Consider the following 18,995-nt stretch of genomic DNA (forward strand, 5'->3'; position numbering starts at 1 on the left):
TCAGTGGAGAAGGCAATGGCAACCCACTCCAGTACTCTTGCCTGGAAAATCCCATGGACGGAGGAGCCTGGTGGGCTGCAGTCCATGGGGTCACTAAGAGTTGGACATGACTGAGTGACTTCACTTTCACTTTTCACTTTCATGCACTGGAGAAGGAAATGGCAACCCACTCCAGTGTTCTTGCCTGGAGAATCCCAGGGATGGGGGAACCTGGTGGGCTGCCATCTATGGGGTCACACAGAGTCAGACATGACTGAAGTGACTTAGCAGCAGCAGCAGCAGCAGCAGCAGCAGCAGCAGCAGCATCCTTTATCAGAATCTACTAATTGCTATTTCTATTTGATAGAAAAATTCTTAAAGATGTGTCAAACTCTTAAAAACATATATAGGCACTCAAGTGTCTATCTAGGAAGCATGGATGAAGAACAGACGACAGAATTTTTCCAAAGATTTAATTAGGTAGAATTGTTACACTGTAAAGTCATGTGACATGAATCCTGTGTGTGTCTGAGGAGGGTCTGAGAGACCCACTCCTCTGTTTGGTGGGGAGTCATGTGGGAATACATGCTGACTAGGGTTCCCACTCACCTTTATTCTTCCGCCAAACTCATGTCTCCTGGCCTGGAAGCAGCTAGTGGTACATGAGCTCAATGCCCACTGCTTAGTCATAGAGAAAATGCTGTATCCTTTTCCTCCCTGAACATCTGGCTGCTTTTCCCCATTTGCTCAACTAATCAGTAGAGCCTGCTGGTCAACAGCAAAATGTACCCTAAAAAGATACATCAATTCTAATGTAGGGCTTCAAACTTCAAGTCCTTTTAAACAGAGCTTTTCATTGTTCAGAACAGCTTGCTGCTGCTTTTCCAAGACTATCTGTCATTTTGGCCAAACAACTTTAACTGGGCTTAAAACTCAAAACAACGCCATCTAGCTGCGTGAAGGTAGCATTAACTATGGCAGCATCTCGGAAACTGGCTGAAGGAGCTCCTGCTGGCACATGGCCACTGCTCTCTTCTCAATGAGGAGGATCCCAGGGACAGGCTCCACTTCCTAACTCCCAACACTGTATTGACCTTCCCTGTGTCACCACTTCTCTGCTGCTGTGACCTGTCACTAGGCAGTCCCTGCCAGCAGCATTGGGCTGGCTCTTAGATACACCAGAAGAGGCTTTCCTAACCCACCTGTACACACCTCTGGCTCACTATCTTCATAGAGCAGTGTCTGCATATTCAGGAGTGACCTTTACAAGAGCACATCCTCTTTGCTCCAAAAATCAGAGGTATTAGCACAATACTTCCCCTTTCAGAAAGCAGAGTTTTAACTCTTTTGTTGAAAGAGATCAGAATGAACCCGCATATCCTTCACAGGCTCTCCTAGGGGGAGGAGGTCAGAGCCAACTGAGTTAGGCTGTTATGAGCCAGGAAAAAATGTTTCACAATCCTGAACTTCCTGTTGCACCCAATTAGGCTATGGAATCACTTTCTGATTGTCGGCATATTCTAAATATTATCAACCTCTACTGACAAGTTAACCTACAACAGGAAACTCAACAGACAGAATATATTACACACTGCATTATCTTTATTAGATATATTTCGTCCCCAAAGTTTATATAAAGCCCAGTGACTCACCATCCATACATTTGGTTTGGCTGATTTGGTTTATACATTTTGTTACTGTGGGTGGAAAGCAACGTTACAGAGAGTTGATTTGTGTTTGAATTTTTTGCTGAGAGCTTGATTGTGAAAATTACTAATTTCTAAATTGAAGATCAGGATAAAACTGAACTGAAATGAAATGTAAATCTAGATGTGTCTGGAGGTTATAATCCTGACCCTGTATCACAAACATGGGTTTTATTCTCCCACATTGAGCACAGCCTTAAAGGATTCATCACTGCACAAAACTAAGCTATACAAAATATCTAAGCTCTTATGAAACATCACTAATTATGATTTGTTTCTATAATAAACAAAATAATCTAGCAGTACAAATACAGGTTTTAAATGCTACAAGAAGAAGTGGAATATAACAAAGAGATGTAATGAGTAATCTACCTCTGATTCTAACATATTCTTTCCTGTTGCCTTATGAGCTATATTAGGAACCCCCGGAGACAGGGCAAGACACTGTAGGAATATGTTTGATATATAGTTGGATTAAATAACAACCTAATATATCAAACATATCACACAGAGGCCTGCAGAAAGGCATCCAGGTCTGACTGAGCTGAGAATGGGGCACAGCATTGCAAGCTGCAGCCATGGGAGGGGGGAGGGGGAGGGAGCCACTGAGGCACCTCCGTTACCTGTCTGTGGAGCACAGGTGTGTCTGCAGGTATGGACACGGCGCCGCCAGCGGTATCCTAGGCACATGCACCTGGGCTCACTGACATTCTCATTTTGCCTTTATACCATCTTCCCAAGCAAACGGTGGATCCAAAGATGCCAATTTGTTACTTGTGTCTGGGCGATTCCCGGTAAAAACAGATGCTTACATTTTTAAGGGCCCAAGCTGGGAACATACCAGGAATCATCTTTACAAACCCTGGAAAATTTCTATTTTTAAAACAGGCAACCTGGGAATGTGGTGGGCAAAACACGGAGATGAAGACATTGCCCATCCCCCAGACTCCCTCAAAGCAGTGGAGCTGCTTGCCAGGTACAGAAGCAAAGCACATTCACCCAATCTTGGGTGCCTGGGGTTTTATGTAGAGTTATCAGGGACAGAGGTATAGAAGCAATGGCCTACTTACAGAACCCTGAGGATTTGTGATTGATTAATTGATTGACTTCCATTTTGGAAGGGGATGGGAAGAATTGGTTGGTCTCAAAAGACTGATTGATTATGATGTCAGATTGCGATTTTTTTTTTTTTTAACTGGGGAGAAATTCCTTCTTGAAGTCAAGAAAGATATTTTATTTCATGCAGGCATTAACCACAGAGCAGATGGCATTCCCAGACAGGCACAGAATCTGGCTTAGGGTGATGGGTTCTTCAGAACGGTTTTATAGATAACACAATCCATGTGGTGCGAGCCTTTGTCCCTGGCTGGAGTGAGATTTTTAATCATTTTAAAGACTCAGGAAGGGCCAAATACTCCCTCATATGAAGATGGGAGTGACACAGAGTAGGTACCCCCAAGGAAGGGACTCAAATCAACACTTATGTCAACTGTGACCCTGGCTTTCCTTATAAACCCACACTGTAAGCAGAAAGGCTGGGTGATCCCAGGGCACTGGGGGAATGCACACGGGCCCAGTTCAGCAGTCATCACTAACTTTTTAAGTGCTATTATTTTTAAAACATTGTCTTATGAAATTTTAAGACATAGACCCTCCCACCACCCCAGTCCCACCATCATCCTTGCACATTCCTCACCTGTCTCCTTCATTCACAAGTGTTTCTTTTAACAGAGTTGTGATCATACTGAGTACAGGACTCCACATCCTGTTTTCTGGCATAACTTAATGTTATGCCAGGAGCATCTTCTTCATGCTACACAGACTGATCATCCATTATTCCAAACAGCTACATACTTGTCCTTCGAGGAGACACTCAAGGGCACCTCCAAATTCTTGCTGCTTTGAATAGGATGAAAGGAGCAACTCTCTCATGCACACAAGACTTTTATCCTCTCTGGATTTCCTCCTCAGGACAGATTCCCAGAGGTGGGATTAACGGCTCAAAGATTATGGGTAAACCAAAAAACATCCCCCATGCAGCTGCACCAGAGTTCCTGATACTAGGTAGGCCAAGAGGACTGGAATGGGCTAAACTGCCACCTGGAGCCCATGCAATGCTGCTTCTAGCTCAGTCGAGGTCACCTGACTCTGGCAAGTAATTTGCCTCTGATTCCGCATCCCTAGAGCAGGGATGCTAATGCTGCTGCCTTGTGGACTTGTAAGGACCAGATGAGTTAATCTATGTAAAATGCTATGTACCTAGCATGTGCTTGGTACTCAATCAGTGTGAGTTTTTGTTTTTGTTTTGTTTTTTTTTAGCTAAGGCCATAAGCTCATGGATCCATGGAATAACTTTTGTTTCAGACATTTCCTAGGAGGTAGTAGATAAAAGTTCCAGAAGTGTATTTTTGGTGATAGTGATATTACTAAGTCTTGCGACATGTCAGGCACTATTTCTAAATTAACTAATATGTTATGTCAATAATGCTATGGGGCAGGAACTCTAATGACCCGGTTTTTCAGATCAAGAATCGTGAGATAAATCAAGAGCTGGACAGAGGGGAAGCAGAACTGACAGCAGACAGAGCTTGGGAAGATCCTGCCAAAGGACAACAGGACTGGGATTGAGACAGGAGCTCTTAGAGCTTGGGAAGTGGTGGTGTAAATTAACGCCAGGCTAATTCTCCAGCAGAAAGAGCAACTGACATGGCTGCAGCACTAGCAGACAGAAGCCTTCCCCAGAGGACGGGAAAGTACGTGGCAAATCAGAGAAGGAAAAGGACAATGAATTAAGTTTAAGCCTCAAAATCACAGTTAATGGCTGCCTGCTTCTTAGCTGAAAGAAGTTTTCCACTCACGCTGAACTTATTTTATAAAGCGGAAATAAAGTCAAGTCCAGAAGATGGAGTTGCCCTTACCCCTACACTTAGCTCTGAAGTTTGCAGAGAAAAACTTGGTTAAAATCTCATATCACCTAAGACCCTCAGGTCAAGGCCAGTAAAGAGGACCTTGACAAACTCAAAAACTAGAAGCCAAAACTCTGAACTTTTGAGTTCAGATGAGAAATTCTAAAAAAGGCCTTTACCAAATTTAGAGCGACAATTAGGAGACTGGCTCTAAGAATTCCAAGGTTTTAAGAATGTTTGCAAACTTAATAGATTGCCTATATGCCCATGTGTATTTTACACACATCATGAGCCCAAGAACTGCTTTTGAGCACTTTGGTGTATTTTAGTACTCAAACTCCACCTTTTTTTTAAAAATTATTTTTTTATTTAAAGGTACACTTTTAGGCATATCTAAACTGGAGATCCAACTTTTTTTTTTGAGAAGAGCCAGATTTTACTTCCTAATTGTATGTGGGTCCTTGGAAGGGAGGTGAGGTTATCAGCAGGGACTTGCTTGACTAGAAAGATGGCTCCCTTTGGTTCCACCATCTTCCTGGTGAAGACAGACATGGGGGAGACGGGATTATGGTTTCTTTACAAGGTTGGGCTTTGTCCCCCAGAGAGCACCAGCGCACCATCTTTTTACATATTAATTGTCCTCTCTACTGCACTACCTTAAAGTATCTCTTTCTTTTAAAAGACTTTCTCTTAACACACATTTATGATCTTAAGTTCTCAACATTTATCTAGATGACAACCATAGATGGAGAAAACATGCCAGTTAACCACAGTCTCCAGCATGTACTGAAAAGAGTCTGTTACTGGGTCCACTTTTGAGGTTCACATTACTCTCTGTTGATTTTTAAGGAAAGGAGAGGCCCAGCACTGCTACTTTTGGTAAAAAGCATTATGGAAACCAGAAAATTACAGGGTGACAGTCTCACATTCAATTACTGGGGCTTTCTATAGAAAACAGCCAATACCTGCTTCATATAACAGTGAAACGAAAATCACGACTTTGTTTCAAGAAACACCTGGATTCTTCCTCTGGCTACCCAAAGGTATCTCTTGGGGTGGTTAACCGGAAAGACCTACCCTTGGGTTTTTTTCCATACCAAGTAAAAAGGTGCTAGGCAGGCAGAACAGGTTTGCAGGTTACTAGTTCCCGCACAGGTAGGGACATGAGCTTGCTGAAGCCCACCTGGCTCCACTCACAGCCATCCAACTGGAAGACCTACTGGAAGACATCAGACAAGCAGCCACACGTGGACACTCACTTTCGGTTTTGCTCTTGGCTTCAGTTGCTCTAACTTCTTAGCAGCAGCCTCAATGGATGCTGCAGCCCCCAGTAATTCTGTTTCTGCAATGACGGTTGGGTCTTCGGGATCCACCCACTCTGTTCCTAAAATCAGTCCAAAAAGGGTCATTCTTGGTAGCTGCGGACCTCAGGGCAGTGACTTAATTGCAAACAATATCGGGATTTGCATGCAGGCACGCTCCATAAGCCAACCAGCTGCACTCTCCTAACGGATGTTCTCCCCAAGCTCTCGTAGAGGTCAACTGCGTGCAGTGGCCTCCTGTCTGATCCTCGTTTTCCAAACCAGTTGTACAGACAGCCCTACCACAGAAGCAGCCATCAATGAGAGCTGCAAAAAGCAAGGTCTTACAGACCAAAGCTAGCTTGAGTTTTACTCTGATTTGTAACTTAAAGCTCATGAACGCAAGTCAGCATCCACAGGAGAAATGAGATCATGCTGAGCACAGAGATTTGTCTTTCTCTTCTGGGAACTCATCCTCATGAGTTCCCAGAAGAGAACAACCACTCCCCTCAAATGCAAACAAAGGGAGATTGGTTAGAAAACCCTTCCCGGGTGAGCTGATTGCTTCCACGTACAATGTATCCAGATAGCACCATTTCTAAACATGAAGAGTATTATTTAAATAAAAATAAATATTCAAAGAAAAATACAGAAGAAAATGGATGGCAAGACCCTTAAAAGAGAAGTGAACAGTTCTAGATGGATTACACCATTTATGTTGAAGCACTTAATGCATAACTGGAGAGAAGACTTGTTTCAGGAGGATATCACTTTTTAAGTCTAACTCTACTCCTATTAGCCTTTAAAAATATCCTCACTCTACTCCTCTGGCTGTCAAGAAAAGGCCTGTGTTGGCCGCACGTTCTCTCTGCTCAGTCGGCTGTCCAGGCTGCCCCACAGGATGCCATGTGAGAATCCAGCCTACCTTTCATGGCCTCTGCTGCCTGGATGAGCTCGGTCACGGCGCCTGCCACGCGCTTGGAGAAAGCAGCCAGCTGGTGCTTGAGTTCTGGTGTTGGTTTCTGAAGAATCTGTGTGTGAAGAACACGCCAGACATGTAAGGAAGATGGCAGCCACTGTGACAGGAAGCCCACTCTTGCGGGTGGATGCAGAGCTGGACCCCCTGGTTTGAAGTTGCAACTCTGTCCCTGAGCGACTTCAGAAACTTAGGGGAAACACCTAAGACTCACTGGCCTCCAGTTTCCTCACGTGAGAAATGAAGAGTTGGGGAGCAGGGGTTTTCCTAAGGTCCTTCTGACATACTTCCCTGAGATCATAAGGGAGATCAAGTTCTTAGTTGTTCTTCTGTTTGTGCCTAAGACAAATCTACTCACATGAAAACTACCCAAGGTGAAAGAATGCTGAGTAAACACAAAAGCCCAGGGCCACAGGTCATCTGGTGCTTGTGACAAAGCAAATATGGGGCCAGAAGACACGTGTGGGACTTAGGTGGGATCTGGGAGGGAAAAATCCTCAAGAGGAGGGCTGCTCCTAAAAGGACAACTCATTTCCAGGGTTCTGACTGCAAGCTCTCCTGGGAGAAGTCCTACGGACTTCCCTTCTTTTAAACCTGGCTTCAAGGGGCTTTAAACTTGCTTTTTTTTAAATGGTGTTAAAAAAGATCCTAAAAAATATAACCCTAATCCAATTTAAAGGACATCCTCCAGCTGATTTCTTCTCAAATTAATTCAAGAACAGAACTATGAAATAGACGAGCATTCCCTACCATCCTCCCCCATGGATTTACATCTGACTCACACCTCCCTAATCTTGAAATTTCCTTCTTTCAATACTCTTTTCTGCACCTCTTACCCATGCTTTACAGGGGTCCTGCTGAGATTTAGAAATCCTCGGATATTCAGGAGGAAAGCACCACTGCTGATGACTATGGACAGTTTCGGAGCCTCTGAGCAGTAGACAAAGCGTGGGCATTAGCTTTGTCAAATCTGTGGTTCAAACTTGGCTCCACCTGCTCCTGGTTTGTGACAATGGGTATATTACTAACCCCCCTCAGAACCTGTTTTCTTATTTGTAAAACTGTAGTGATGTTTATGCCTTAGGAGTGGCATAAACATCAAATGGAATCACACACAAGAAGTATCTTACACAATGCCTGGAGCACAGCAGGCGTTCATGAAATGTTAAATTCCCTTTTTGGTGTCCTATACCCTTTTCACATGGCCAGGAATTGTACTCTTTCGCATGAGTTTGCAAAAGATGTCTTTTGAATCCAAAAATTATAAGAGAATTTAAAGAGAAGCTTGGTGAAAAGTCTGGGGTTGGGAGAGTTAACAGGGTTACACATTGACCAGTCCCAGACATACCAGTGCATAGAAGACGTTATGTTACACCCTTGAACTGATCAGTCAAAGATTCTTGAACATCACTTCCCAGGCATCTATCCCTACCCTCCTTCCTCTGGCACTCTTCTAGATTTTATACTTGTTACTGTTCTGAGTTCAGTTGTTCTGTTTTTCTCCTTCCCTCACCCTAGGACCTACCTACACATGTCACCATGCAGATATTAACTCAGTACAAACCTGTGAATGAGTGAACAAATGAATCAAGTACAACTGTCTTTGTTTACAAATAACATGAATGTCTACGTAGAAATTTCTGAGGCATTTGTTAAAAAATAAAGGAAAAAAAGGTAGAATAAATGTGTTTATTAGCAAGGTCACACGGTAAAAGGTCAGTCTACAAACACCAATTATATTTCTACATATTACCAGTGAGTAAAAAAGATTTTCACTGCCAATATGCTATTACGTATTAGCAGGGGGAATTAAAGTTTTAAAAAAGCAATACCACTTACAGTAGCATAAAGATCATGACAGACCTGTTAAATTCGATAACAAATGTGCAAGATGTGGATGCTAAAAACTATAGTGTTGAAAATATTAAAGAAGACCCACAAAAATGGATATAGTATATTCATTGATTAGAAGATTATTAAGACATCAATTGTTCTCAGATAACTCCATGATCCTAGCCAAAATCCCAACAGGATTTTTTTTTTTTTAAGATACTGACAAGATGATTCTAAGTTGTATATAAAATGCAAAGGACCTAGGACAGCTAAACCATTTTGAAAAAGAACAAAGTTACAAGTCTTATAATATCTGATTTTGAGACTCGTGATAAAGTTGTAATAGTGATCAAGACAACATGATATTGTACACAGACACAGATCAACGGACCAGGAGAGAGTCCAGAACTAGATTCAGTCGGCCATACTGGTTGACTGATTGAGAACAGGATAATTTTGTCAACAAACGATGCTGGAACAATTGGATAGCCATAGGTAAGAAAATGAACCTGGCCCTTTCCTCACACTATATGCATACATGAACTAGAAATGGAGTAGAAATCTGACTGTAAGAACGAAAACTGTAGAATACAGGAAAATAACCTTAGTGATCTTAGCTTCTTAAATAGGGGACAAAACACATAAATTATGCTTTAAGACTTTAAAAAGCAAGAACCTGCAAGTTTGTCTTAGAACCTTAAAAACATTATGCTACATGAAAGAAGCCAGTTACAAAAGACCCCACGCTGTATGATTGTGTTTATATGCAATGACCAGAACAGGCAATCCATAGAGGCAGAAACAAGATCAGTGTTGGACTTGGGCTAGGAGTGGGGCTGAAGGGAATGAGGAGAGCTAAAGAGCATGAGGTTTCTTTTTAGGGAGAAGAAAATGTTCTAAAATTATTATTATGGCCATAGTTGTACAACTCTTACATACAGTGAAGATCAAGGAATTGTATGACTTAACTGGAAAAGTTTGTCATATGCCAATTATATCTCAATAAGGTTGTTAACAAGAAGAGAATTAACTAGGCAGGCAAATGAAAGAAGCAAGCAAGGAAGCTGGTAGTAAAGCATGTCACTCCAAAATATACCTCTTTGGCATACAGATTGCTTTCAGTTGGTTATTTTGAGAAAAATCAGACACAGGAGATACTCTGAAAACAGGGAAGTTACCCTTTGAAAGGGAAATACACGTTTATAAAAGAAACCTCCTTCTCTGTACCAGTAAGAGAAAGCTGACTCAAAATCACAAGAGAATGCTATCAACGAAGAAGGCTCTGACTTGGACTTTCCCAGTGGTGTAATGGATAAGAATCTGCCTGCTAATGCAGGGGACATGGATTCTATCCCTCTTCTGGGAAGATCCCAAATGCCCAGAGCAACTAAAACTATGGGCCACAACTACTGAGCCTGTGCTCTAGAGCTCACCAGCCACAACTACTGAGCCTGCATTCCCTAGAGAAGCCACCGAAATGAGAAACCCATGCACCACAATAAAGAGTAGCCCCCACTTGCAGCAACTAGACAAAGACCATGTACAGCAACAAAGACCCAGTGCAGACAAAAAAGAAAAAACGCTCTGACTTAAATCTGCTAACAATCTTAACCCTCATTAACCCTGCTTTTCCTGACCACCTGCTCCAACCAGCCTCCTCGCACCATATACACCTTTGTTTTTTTTTTTTGTTTTGTTTTGTTTTTTTTTGCCTAAAGGCAGTATATAATTGGGTGGCTTAGGCCAGTTTGTGAATTACTCGTTTTTTTCCTGGGTAGCTTCCATTTATCCATGGGGTACACATGTGAATAAAATTTTGTTTCTTGTTCTCTGGTTAATCTGTCTTACAACATGCAATCTCAGGCAAGAACTCAGAGCAGAGGGAAAATTATTTTTCTTCCCCCACACTGGGATATAATCCTAAAAATAACTTGATAACCTTGGTGAACAATCTGCCTGCAATGCAGGAGACCTAGGTTTGATCCCTGGGTCAGGAAGATCTCCTGGAGAAGGAAATGGCAACCCACTCCCATATTCTTGCCTGGAGAATTCCCATGGACAGAGGAGCCTAGCAGACTATAGTCCATGGGGTCGCAGAGTCGGAGCCTGGCAGGCTACAGTCCATGGGGTCGCAAAGTTCGACATGACTGAGTGACTAACACACACTTGCAAGTAAACATTCAGTTCTTCCTAAACGTTTAATATTTCAGATAAAAGACATATATTAGTTGCACTTTCATTTTTACTCAAGTTCTATCTGCACTTTTTTGCTTTTGGTCTGCATTGCTGTCATTTGTTTTCTCTTTAAATATATATTTGTCTTCTGCTGCCAGACACTGTTGGACTTCCTTGGTGGCTCAGATGATCAAGAATCTGCCTGCAATGCAGGAGACCTGAGTTCAATCCCTCGGTTGGGAAGATCCCCTGGGAAGATCCCCTTTGGCCTCCTCGCTCCCCTCTAGTGTGCATTGTGCGTTTGCATTATACGTTAACAGATCTGCCCAAGAGCAGAAATAGCTGCTCAACCATAAAGATCAATTCTTCTCCTTCTGATGCCGCCATGTTACTCCTTAGAAGATGAAATCCCTTTCTCAGTCCTGTAACGGGTCACAATGACCCACTACTCACACTGTGTACATGCAGACTTCTTTGGTGAACTTTACGTACAATGTCAGCACACCATTTCCCTTAAAGACAGAGATGGATGCAGAGCAGACTGAAGAGATACTGGGCCACACCTAATGAAAGTTCTCAGCTTAAACACTTACAACCTTATTAATGCCACCAGCATTAATAATTACTTGTACTCTGCCTACTTTACAAGATTATTGTTTCTTGCATTACCAGATGTGTGACTGAGCTTCAGATAAAACTAATAATGACTAGGTGAGTTGAAATGATTGACCAGATATATAGTGCCAGGACATCAATGACTGTAACAGTGTAACTCATGCGAAGAAGAAACAAGAGGGAACTGTATCCTGGAGCATAACAGACTAGTAAATCAGGCGGTCCAGAGGCCTCTGGTTGGTTACCGTTAACAGGACCTGGTCCTATAATAGCACATTGAATGGCCTATCAACAAAATCCTGGCCTGACCTGCCAATGAGCATTTCTAGCGCAGTGGAACAAATTGGTCACAAACTGCCTTCCAACCTCTGGTTGCAATTAAAACTGAAAGGGAAGGGAGTGTAAAATAAAGAATGTTGCCCACCATCCAGGCCTGTAAGGATTAAGTCATTCTCCACTAAGTTACTGACCTACAATACATCCTGAAAGAAATTCAGGGCAAGGGTGAGGCCCTTTGTGTTCCAGGAAAACGACTGAACTGATCCTCAGAGAATTAGATATTTTCAGGAGATTTTGAAAATGAACCTGAATTCTTACATCTTATACTGTGAAAGTACTAAAACCTTTAACGAAGATGTCTGTTCCTAGTGACTAGCAGCAAGCTTCTCCCGAGATGAGTGCTTAATTGTATGTACTCTCTTCGCTAAAAGCACATATATTCTGATGCCTGCCTTCTCACTTACCTCTTCAAAACAGTTCTCAGAGCTCTCTGAGAGACTGTCTCCCAGGATATAATCCTCAGGTTCACTCAAATAAAATTTTTCATTTCTTTGATTGACTATTAATGTTTTTCACCGACATGACAAAGAACTCATGCCTAGAAAATACAGAGAACTCTAAAAGTTCAAGAAGACAAAAACCCAATTAAAAAGGGCAAAAGATCTGAACAGAGATCATCTGAGAAGATATACAGAAGGCAAACAGGTACATAAAAGATACTCCATGTTGTAAATTAAAACCACAGTAGACTTCCCTGGTGGTCAGTTCAATCCCTGGTCAGGGAACTAGATCTCACATGCCGAAACTAAGACCTGGTGCAGCCAAAATATATACATATTAAAAAAGAAACCACAATAAGATACCACCTCATACTCACTAGAATGGATAAAACTGAAAAGACTGACCATTCTAAGGGCTCACAAAGACATGGAGAAATGGGAACTCTCATATACTGCTGCTGGAAATAACCACTTTACAAAAGAATTTAGAAAAGAATTTAACTTTACAAAAGAATTTAACTTTCCTAAGAAGTTAAAAATGTACCCATCCTATGATATAAATATTCCATTTTAATACATTTATCCAAGAGAATGAAAACATATAGGCAGAAAGACATATATAGGATGCTCTTAGCAGCTTTATTTTTAACAATCAAACCTGGAAACAACCCAAGTATCCATCAACAGGGAAACAGATTAGAGAACACCATGTAACAATAAAAGGGGTCAAATTACTGCTACACATAAGAATGTGGATGGAATTAAAAATACTGGTGCTGAGTGAAAGAAGCTAGACAAAGAAGAGTACACACTAGGTGATTACTTTCATATAAAAGTCTGGAAAGGGTAAGCAAATCTATAATAACAAAATGCAGATCAGTGGCTGCCTGGAAGTTTTGAAGAGTAATGGATATACTCATTGTTTTGATTGTGGTGATGTTTTCACAGATGTATTCAAATATGAGCACTCAAACGGTAAACTTCAAATATGTGTTTATTGTATGCTAGCTATGCCTCAATAAAGCTGAAACAAAAGTGAAGGGTGTGGTAGGGAGATTCACTTAAATCACCCAAGTGGAGTGGTGAAAGCCTTCCGTCTTTAAAAGAACCTTGATGGAATGAGAAAACCACTTCTGTATACACTCTGGCTCTAAGAAAGTCAACGGCCCTGGCAACAAAGCACCCTATTTAGACAAGGCAGAGCAAAGGAGTTCTATTTTTATTCTGCAATTAAGTCAACATGATTTCTAATAGCAGGAAACAGAACAAAATTAAAGTGCAGCTAGTGAAACTGAGGGTAATTTTAACCCTGTTGAAGAGCTCTTATTGTGGGTTAGCAGCAATATTGAACTGTGGTCGCTGCAGAGGCCAACTGGCTGCCTCTCATCCTGCAGTAGAAATCCTCCACAACAAACCAGCTAACAGCAAATGCAGAAGGCCAAGACTGCTCAAACAGGCACAGCTAAAGCTACATAAAGTAGCTCCCAGGGCAGCAAGGACAGGGTTCTGCCTAAATTAGATCCCTCTGTTTATAGAATGATAACTGGATTCTCAACCAAACAAACAAAACATTCCCCAAGGAGGGGTTCTCGATTTGGAGTTTCTAAATTCCCAAAGGATCGAGGGGGGTGTCTGGGAATCCTCCTAACAGTTTAAGGACATTTATGTTTATGTGCTGATGTTTTTCTGATGAGGGTAGGGAGATGGCAGGAAATGGGCTTTTAGCTAATTCAGGGAGGCCCAGATCCATCAAAGGTTAAGAAAGCTGAAATCATGATAGTTATTTGTGCCTCAATAGAGAAAAATAGGAGAATGGTATCGGTAAAGGGTATAAAATTATTATTGAGAGTTTTTTTTAAACAAATAAGAATCTGAACCAAATAAGACAAAATTAACAAAGTTAGTTAATTATAGATGGTAGACACACAAATGTTGACATGGTTTTCTGTGTTTTAAGATTTTTTTTTTCTAAAGTAAAACTAAAATATACAAACCAGCCAAAACAGGTGAGGAATCCTTGACTCTAAGATATTTGAACTGAACAAGCCAGAGCAGGATACCTTCTCCCACATTTTCATGTGTCTAAATTTAAGAAAAACAGCCCCTGAAGAGGATGGCTGAACTCCTTTGGACCACTTAAAAGTGATCTCAGTTTATTCCTCTAAATTGCCAGACACTTTCTCAAAGTGAGGAGGAGGGCAGGATGGGGAGTATGGTGTATGTGTGTATGTGTGTGTAAATCTCTAGTTTTAACTGCTTTTTAATTCACCACCCTCAAATAGCTTATCTTAGTATTCTTTCCCTCTACCTTAAAGGTAATTTCCAAATAAATCTAACGTCTTCTCTAAATTTGCAATTTGGCTTTCTTTATCTGACTCTGAGTTCCCTCAGAAGTGAACACTAGTGTCTATGTCTGTGCATTTCCAATTTCTTCATTTCTTCTTGGGTCGGGGCTCCACCAGCTCTGTCCTAAGCGGTCTTACGGCTCATGGTCCTCTCATGTGGAGAGCTTCCCTGGTGGCTCAAGTAGGAAAGAACCTGCCTGCAGTGTAGATGTCGGTTCTATGCCTGGGTTAGGAAGATCCCCTGGAGAAGGAAGTTGCAACCCACTCCAGTATTCTTGCCTGGGAAATGGACAGAGGGGCCTAGCAGGCTGTGGTTCATGGGGTCACAGAGAGTCAGACATGACTAAGCAACTAAGCAGGCATGCCTCTCATGTGGAACAATCTTCCTCATACTTAGCATTGTATTAGCCCAGATTTCTTCCAAATCTGTTTGGAGAAGGAGTGAGGGCACATGAGGTGAAATGTGAGCTTATTTTCAGCTGTAGGACCAAGGAAACTACCACTGTCTGCAGCTTAGAGGACGGAACGCTGTCACAGAGGTTCCACCGTTTTTAGTTAGGAACTGTTATTTTTCATGTTTATGATAATGAACAATGTCTGGATGTTTCCTTTCTGTATTTTTATTGGAAAATATCCTTTATGGAATATGTGCAAGTCTCTAAAGAGACAAAAATATATGAGCTAATGTTTTAAAACAAATATTTGATGTGATTTCATTCTTATCTCCTTGGACATTAGAACCATCAGCACTTGTCACCATAAAAAGGCAATAACATCCTTCTTGCAAAGCATGAGACCATTTCTGTATGCAGTATAAAAGTTTTCATGTCATCTAGCTTTTCTTCCTATTAGTGATTTTAATTTAGCACCAGCGTTTTTCATACTGTAAATCTCAAAACAACCATGGGGAAACAGGACATTTATACTTCTACTTTACTTATGGGTTACAATGATAATAATTGTATAGAAAAATAAAAAGAAATTCGGGTGGCAGGCTTCTAACAGACACATCGACTACCACACAATCAACCAAATTAGGTTTGAAAACATCAGGTTTCAGAGTCCTGTCTCTTTAGTAAATATCAGGAAGAACTCAGAAAACACCAGGGAAGTGGGGTCCATGGAAAGAGGCAAGTGGTCGCTCCCCTATTGCTAACCTCTGGCCTCACACGAAACCTCCTAAATCACAGGTGATGTGGAGTCTCCCTGTGGAATGTGTGCTTCCTGTTCCAGAAGAACCTGCTGATTATCACTAGGGCTGAGGCCTGACAGTCATTGTGTCTGTGCTAAGTCGCTTTAGTAGTGTCTGACTCTTTGTGACTCCATGGACTGTAGCTCTCCAGGCTCCCCTGTCCATGGGATTCTCCAGGCAGGAATACCGGCATGGGTTGCCATGCCCTCCTCCAGGGGATCTTCCCGACCCAGGGACTGAACATGCGTCTCTTATGTTTCCTGCATTGGCAGGTGGGTTCTTACCACTAGCGCCACCTGGGAAGTCCGACACAGTCATTAAGTGGCCATAAAGCTGGGGTCTCTGAGTGTGTGGCCTGGAAACGGCTCCTAGGTCTTCCCTCATGTTCACTGAGACCCGGAATCCTGGGCTTCTTCTTGAGCAAAGAGGCTGACCATTCTCCCTGGCCCCCACCCCCAGGAGGCCTTGTCTGCTGCCACTAACACACGGTGTGCAGGGAGACGAGCTGCGGAGACAGGAAGTGCCTTGGTGGATGCTGCACCTGGTTCCCAGATACTGGGAGAGGGGCTACAAGTGGCTTGAGGTCAAGGAGGGGACCCTATGAGGGCTCCCTTTTCCTTCTCCCTTGGGAGAAACCTCTTAAAACAAGTGCGGGCACCTGTCCTTCCTCATGCAGACAGAACTCACCCTGGACTAGTGGAGAAGGAAACTCAACGTCTTCACTGTTTGCCTTGAAGGCTGCTGCAGCCGTTCCATGCAGCTTCATGGATTTGGCAGAGATGCCACTGCTGGTGGGCCCCAATGCAGTAACATTCTCATTAAATGGTTCACCAAGAGCAAAGATGTGCAGGGGCCTGGACCTGCTAACCCTGAGTCAGTTGTCAGTGCAACACAGATACGGACATAGGAGTGGGAAAAAATATGGATTAACCAAGAAACGGACCTGGAGGAAACAGGTGAAGTAAGGATCCCTCCTGTGAGTAATAAGAAGATACCAGAATTGTGGTGCTGGAGAAGACTCTTGAGAATCTCTTAGATTGCAAGGAGATCAAATTAGTCAATCCTAAAGGAAATCAACTCTGAATATTCATCAGAAGGACTGATAATGAAGCTGAAGCTCCAATAATACGGCCACTTGATGCAAGGAGCTGACTCACTGGAAAAGACCCTGATACTGGGAAAGATTGAGGGCAGAAGTAGAAGGGGCGGTGGAGGATGAGATGGTTGGATGGCATCACCGACTCAATGGACATGAATTTGAGCAAACTCCAGAAGACAGTAGAGGACAGAGGAGCCTGGCATGCTGCAATTCATGGGGTCACGAAGAGTAGGACACAGCAACTGAACAACAAGGAAGTTTTAAACGACCGAGACAGAAATCAAAGCATAGCAGAGACAAGGAGAAACAGGGGGTCAGGGGAGAGCCCCCACTTAGGAAGCAAGGTGGGCACTGTTGCTGCAGCCCCGCATCTCTGCACCTCCGCTCAGCCAGGATGGGCACCTTACAGAAGTATTTCAGCGAAGCGTGTAGCAGACGTGAGCTCAGCCAGTGCCCTGGCCTCCCCACAGTCTCACTTAATCCTGAATAAGCTGCCTGTCTAACATCTGAGCAAACTCAAGTCCAGAGAGATGGTGGTTGTGCAGCTAGTTTCTTGGCAGAGCCTGAATTTGAATTCGACGGTTCTAAACCTTAGCCTGTTTCCACTATGCTTTCTAATGTTTAGACATAACAAGATTCCATGTGTCCAGAACAGATTGTCTCATCAAGAAAAAGATACCTTTTGGAAGGCTTACTGGCTTCATTCTCTTTACACTGAATTTCCTGCTAAGTGTACTCATGGGCTGAAAACTTCAGTTTCAACACAGAGAGCTCGTTTGGCTAAGGGAGGCTCGTGCCTGCAAACGCTGACTGACCAAGATGTTCTCACCTGGCTCACAAGCAATATACTGGCTTCTGCTCACAAGTATTCAGGCTTTGGGAGCCCAGTGTGAGGAACCCCAGACTGGTCATGCTAACAAAAGATGCACTTTTGTACTGACCACAGTTACTGGTGGCTCAGCGGTGAAGAATCTGCCTGCCCATGCAGGAGATGTGGATTCGATCTCTGGGTCAGGAAGATCTCCTGGAGAAGGAAATGGCAACCCACTCCAGTATTCTTGCCTGGAAAATCCTATGGACAGAGGAGCCTGGTGGGCTACAGTCCATGGAGTTCCAAAGAGTTGGACACAACTTAACAACAGGACTAAACAACAACAGTTACCTGGGTGAAGAATGAAAGCGATGCTCCCTTAGGAAACCAAAAGTGCTTAACGTCAGAGGGAAATTTAAGTTAAAGAGAAGGCACTGAAATGCTAGGATGGGGACAGCTGAGAATAATAACTAGGGCACGGTCCCAGGTCTGTCATTAGTAGCTGGTAACCTCAACCAGGAGGCCAAACATCTTTGAGTCTTGGATCCTTCCTTTGCCCTGTGAGCCTCATGTGGTTGCATGAAAGGAGAAAAATTTCAATGCCCAGACAATCAAAAGGCTTGACAGTCTTTGATGGATTTTTTTGTTTGTTTGTTTGTTTAAGATTTGGGAAGAAGCAAAAGTAACGAAGGGAGGGGAGCTACCGTCAAGTCTCTCCTGGGGTGTTGTTTATGACTCCTGAACAAGCTCTCTTCCAGACCTCCCCCAGTTCTTTTGGATTTGAATGGCACCTCTCTCCAGGCTACACTTGTGAGTCGGAGCAGTGAATTGTGAGACGCTTTTTGGCTTAATCTAGTCCAAGCCTTGCAAGTGGAGCTTGCATGAAGCTCTAAGTGGGATTTTCCCAAGGAAAGGATGCTTAGCTCCTCCCCAGCCCCAGCCCTGCCCACGCCCCTCCTCACCACCAAAACGTGCTCCAGGAGGTCCAGGTAGCCGAGGGTGCACTCCGTCCCATACCGCAAGGCTCTGGTGCGCACCTCCTCACTGACGTCAGGGTGGAAGGAAGCTTGCTGGAGAAAGAAAGGAATGTCACCTTAAGACAGGGAGAACCAGGAGGCAAGTGGACCAGGCGGCCACGTGGTCCTGTACGTCCTACCCGTTTCCACTTTAGGTTCTCTGACAAGTTCGTGTCTTGCTTTTTCCAGTGCCGAGGGGCCAGACAAAAGCAAGTGAATCTGGCCCCTTTTTCCTTCCTTTCTCATCACGCCGACCCTCACA

At 43.1% G+C, this 18,995-nt stretch overlaps 1 protein-coding gene across 12 annotated transcripts in view; it reads right to left on the reverse strand.

Moving 5' to 3' along the window:
• TLN2 (talin 2) overlaps positions 1-18,995 on the reverse strand; it is a 498,466-nt gene that overhangs the window by 15,336 nt on the left and 464,135 nt on the right. For all 12 annotated transcript variants that reach the window (XM_060417828.1, XM_060417827.1, XM_027971770.2 and 9 more), the window contains 3 exons: positions 18,680-18,787; positions 6,818-6,923; positions 5,851-5,975 (listed from right to left, as the gene is read on the reverse strand). In XM_060417828.1, the coding sequence (XP_060273811.1) occupies positions 5,851-5,975; positions 6,818-6,923; positions 18,680-18,787 (339 nt within the window). The remainder of the gene's footprint in view (positions 1-5,850; positions 5,976-6,817; positions 6,924-18,679; positions 18,788-18,995) is intronic.

This window comes from Ovis aries, chromosome 7, assembly GCF_016772045.2.
Source record: "Ovis aries strain OAR_USU_Benz2616 breed Rambouillet chromosome 7, ARS-UI_Ramb_v3.0, whole genome shotgun sequence".
Taxonomy (NCBI): domain Eukaryota; kingdom Metazoa; phylum Chordata; class Mammalia; order Artiodactyla; family Bovidae; genus Ovis; species Ovis aries.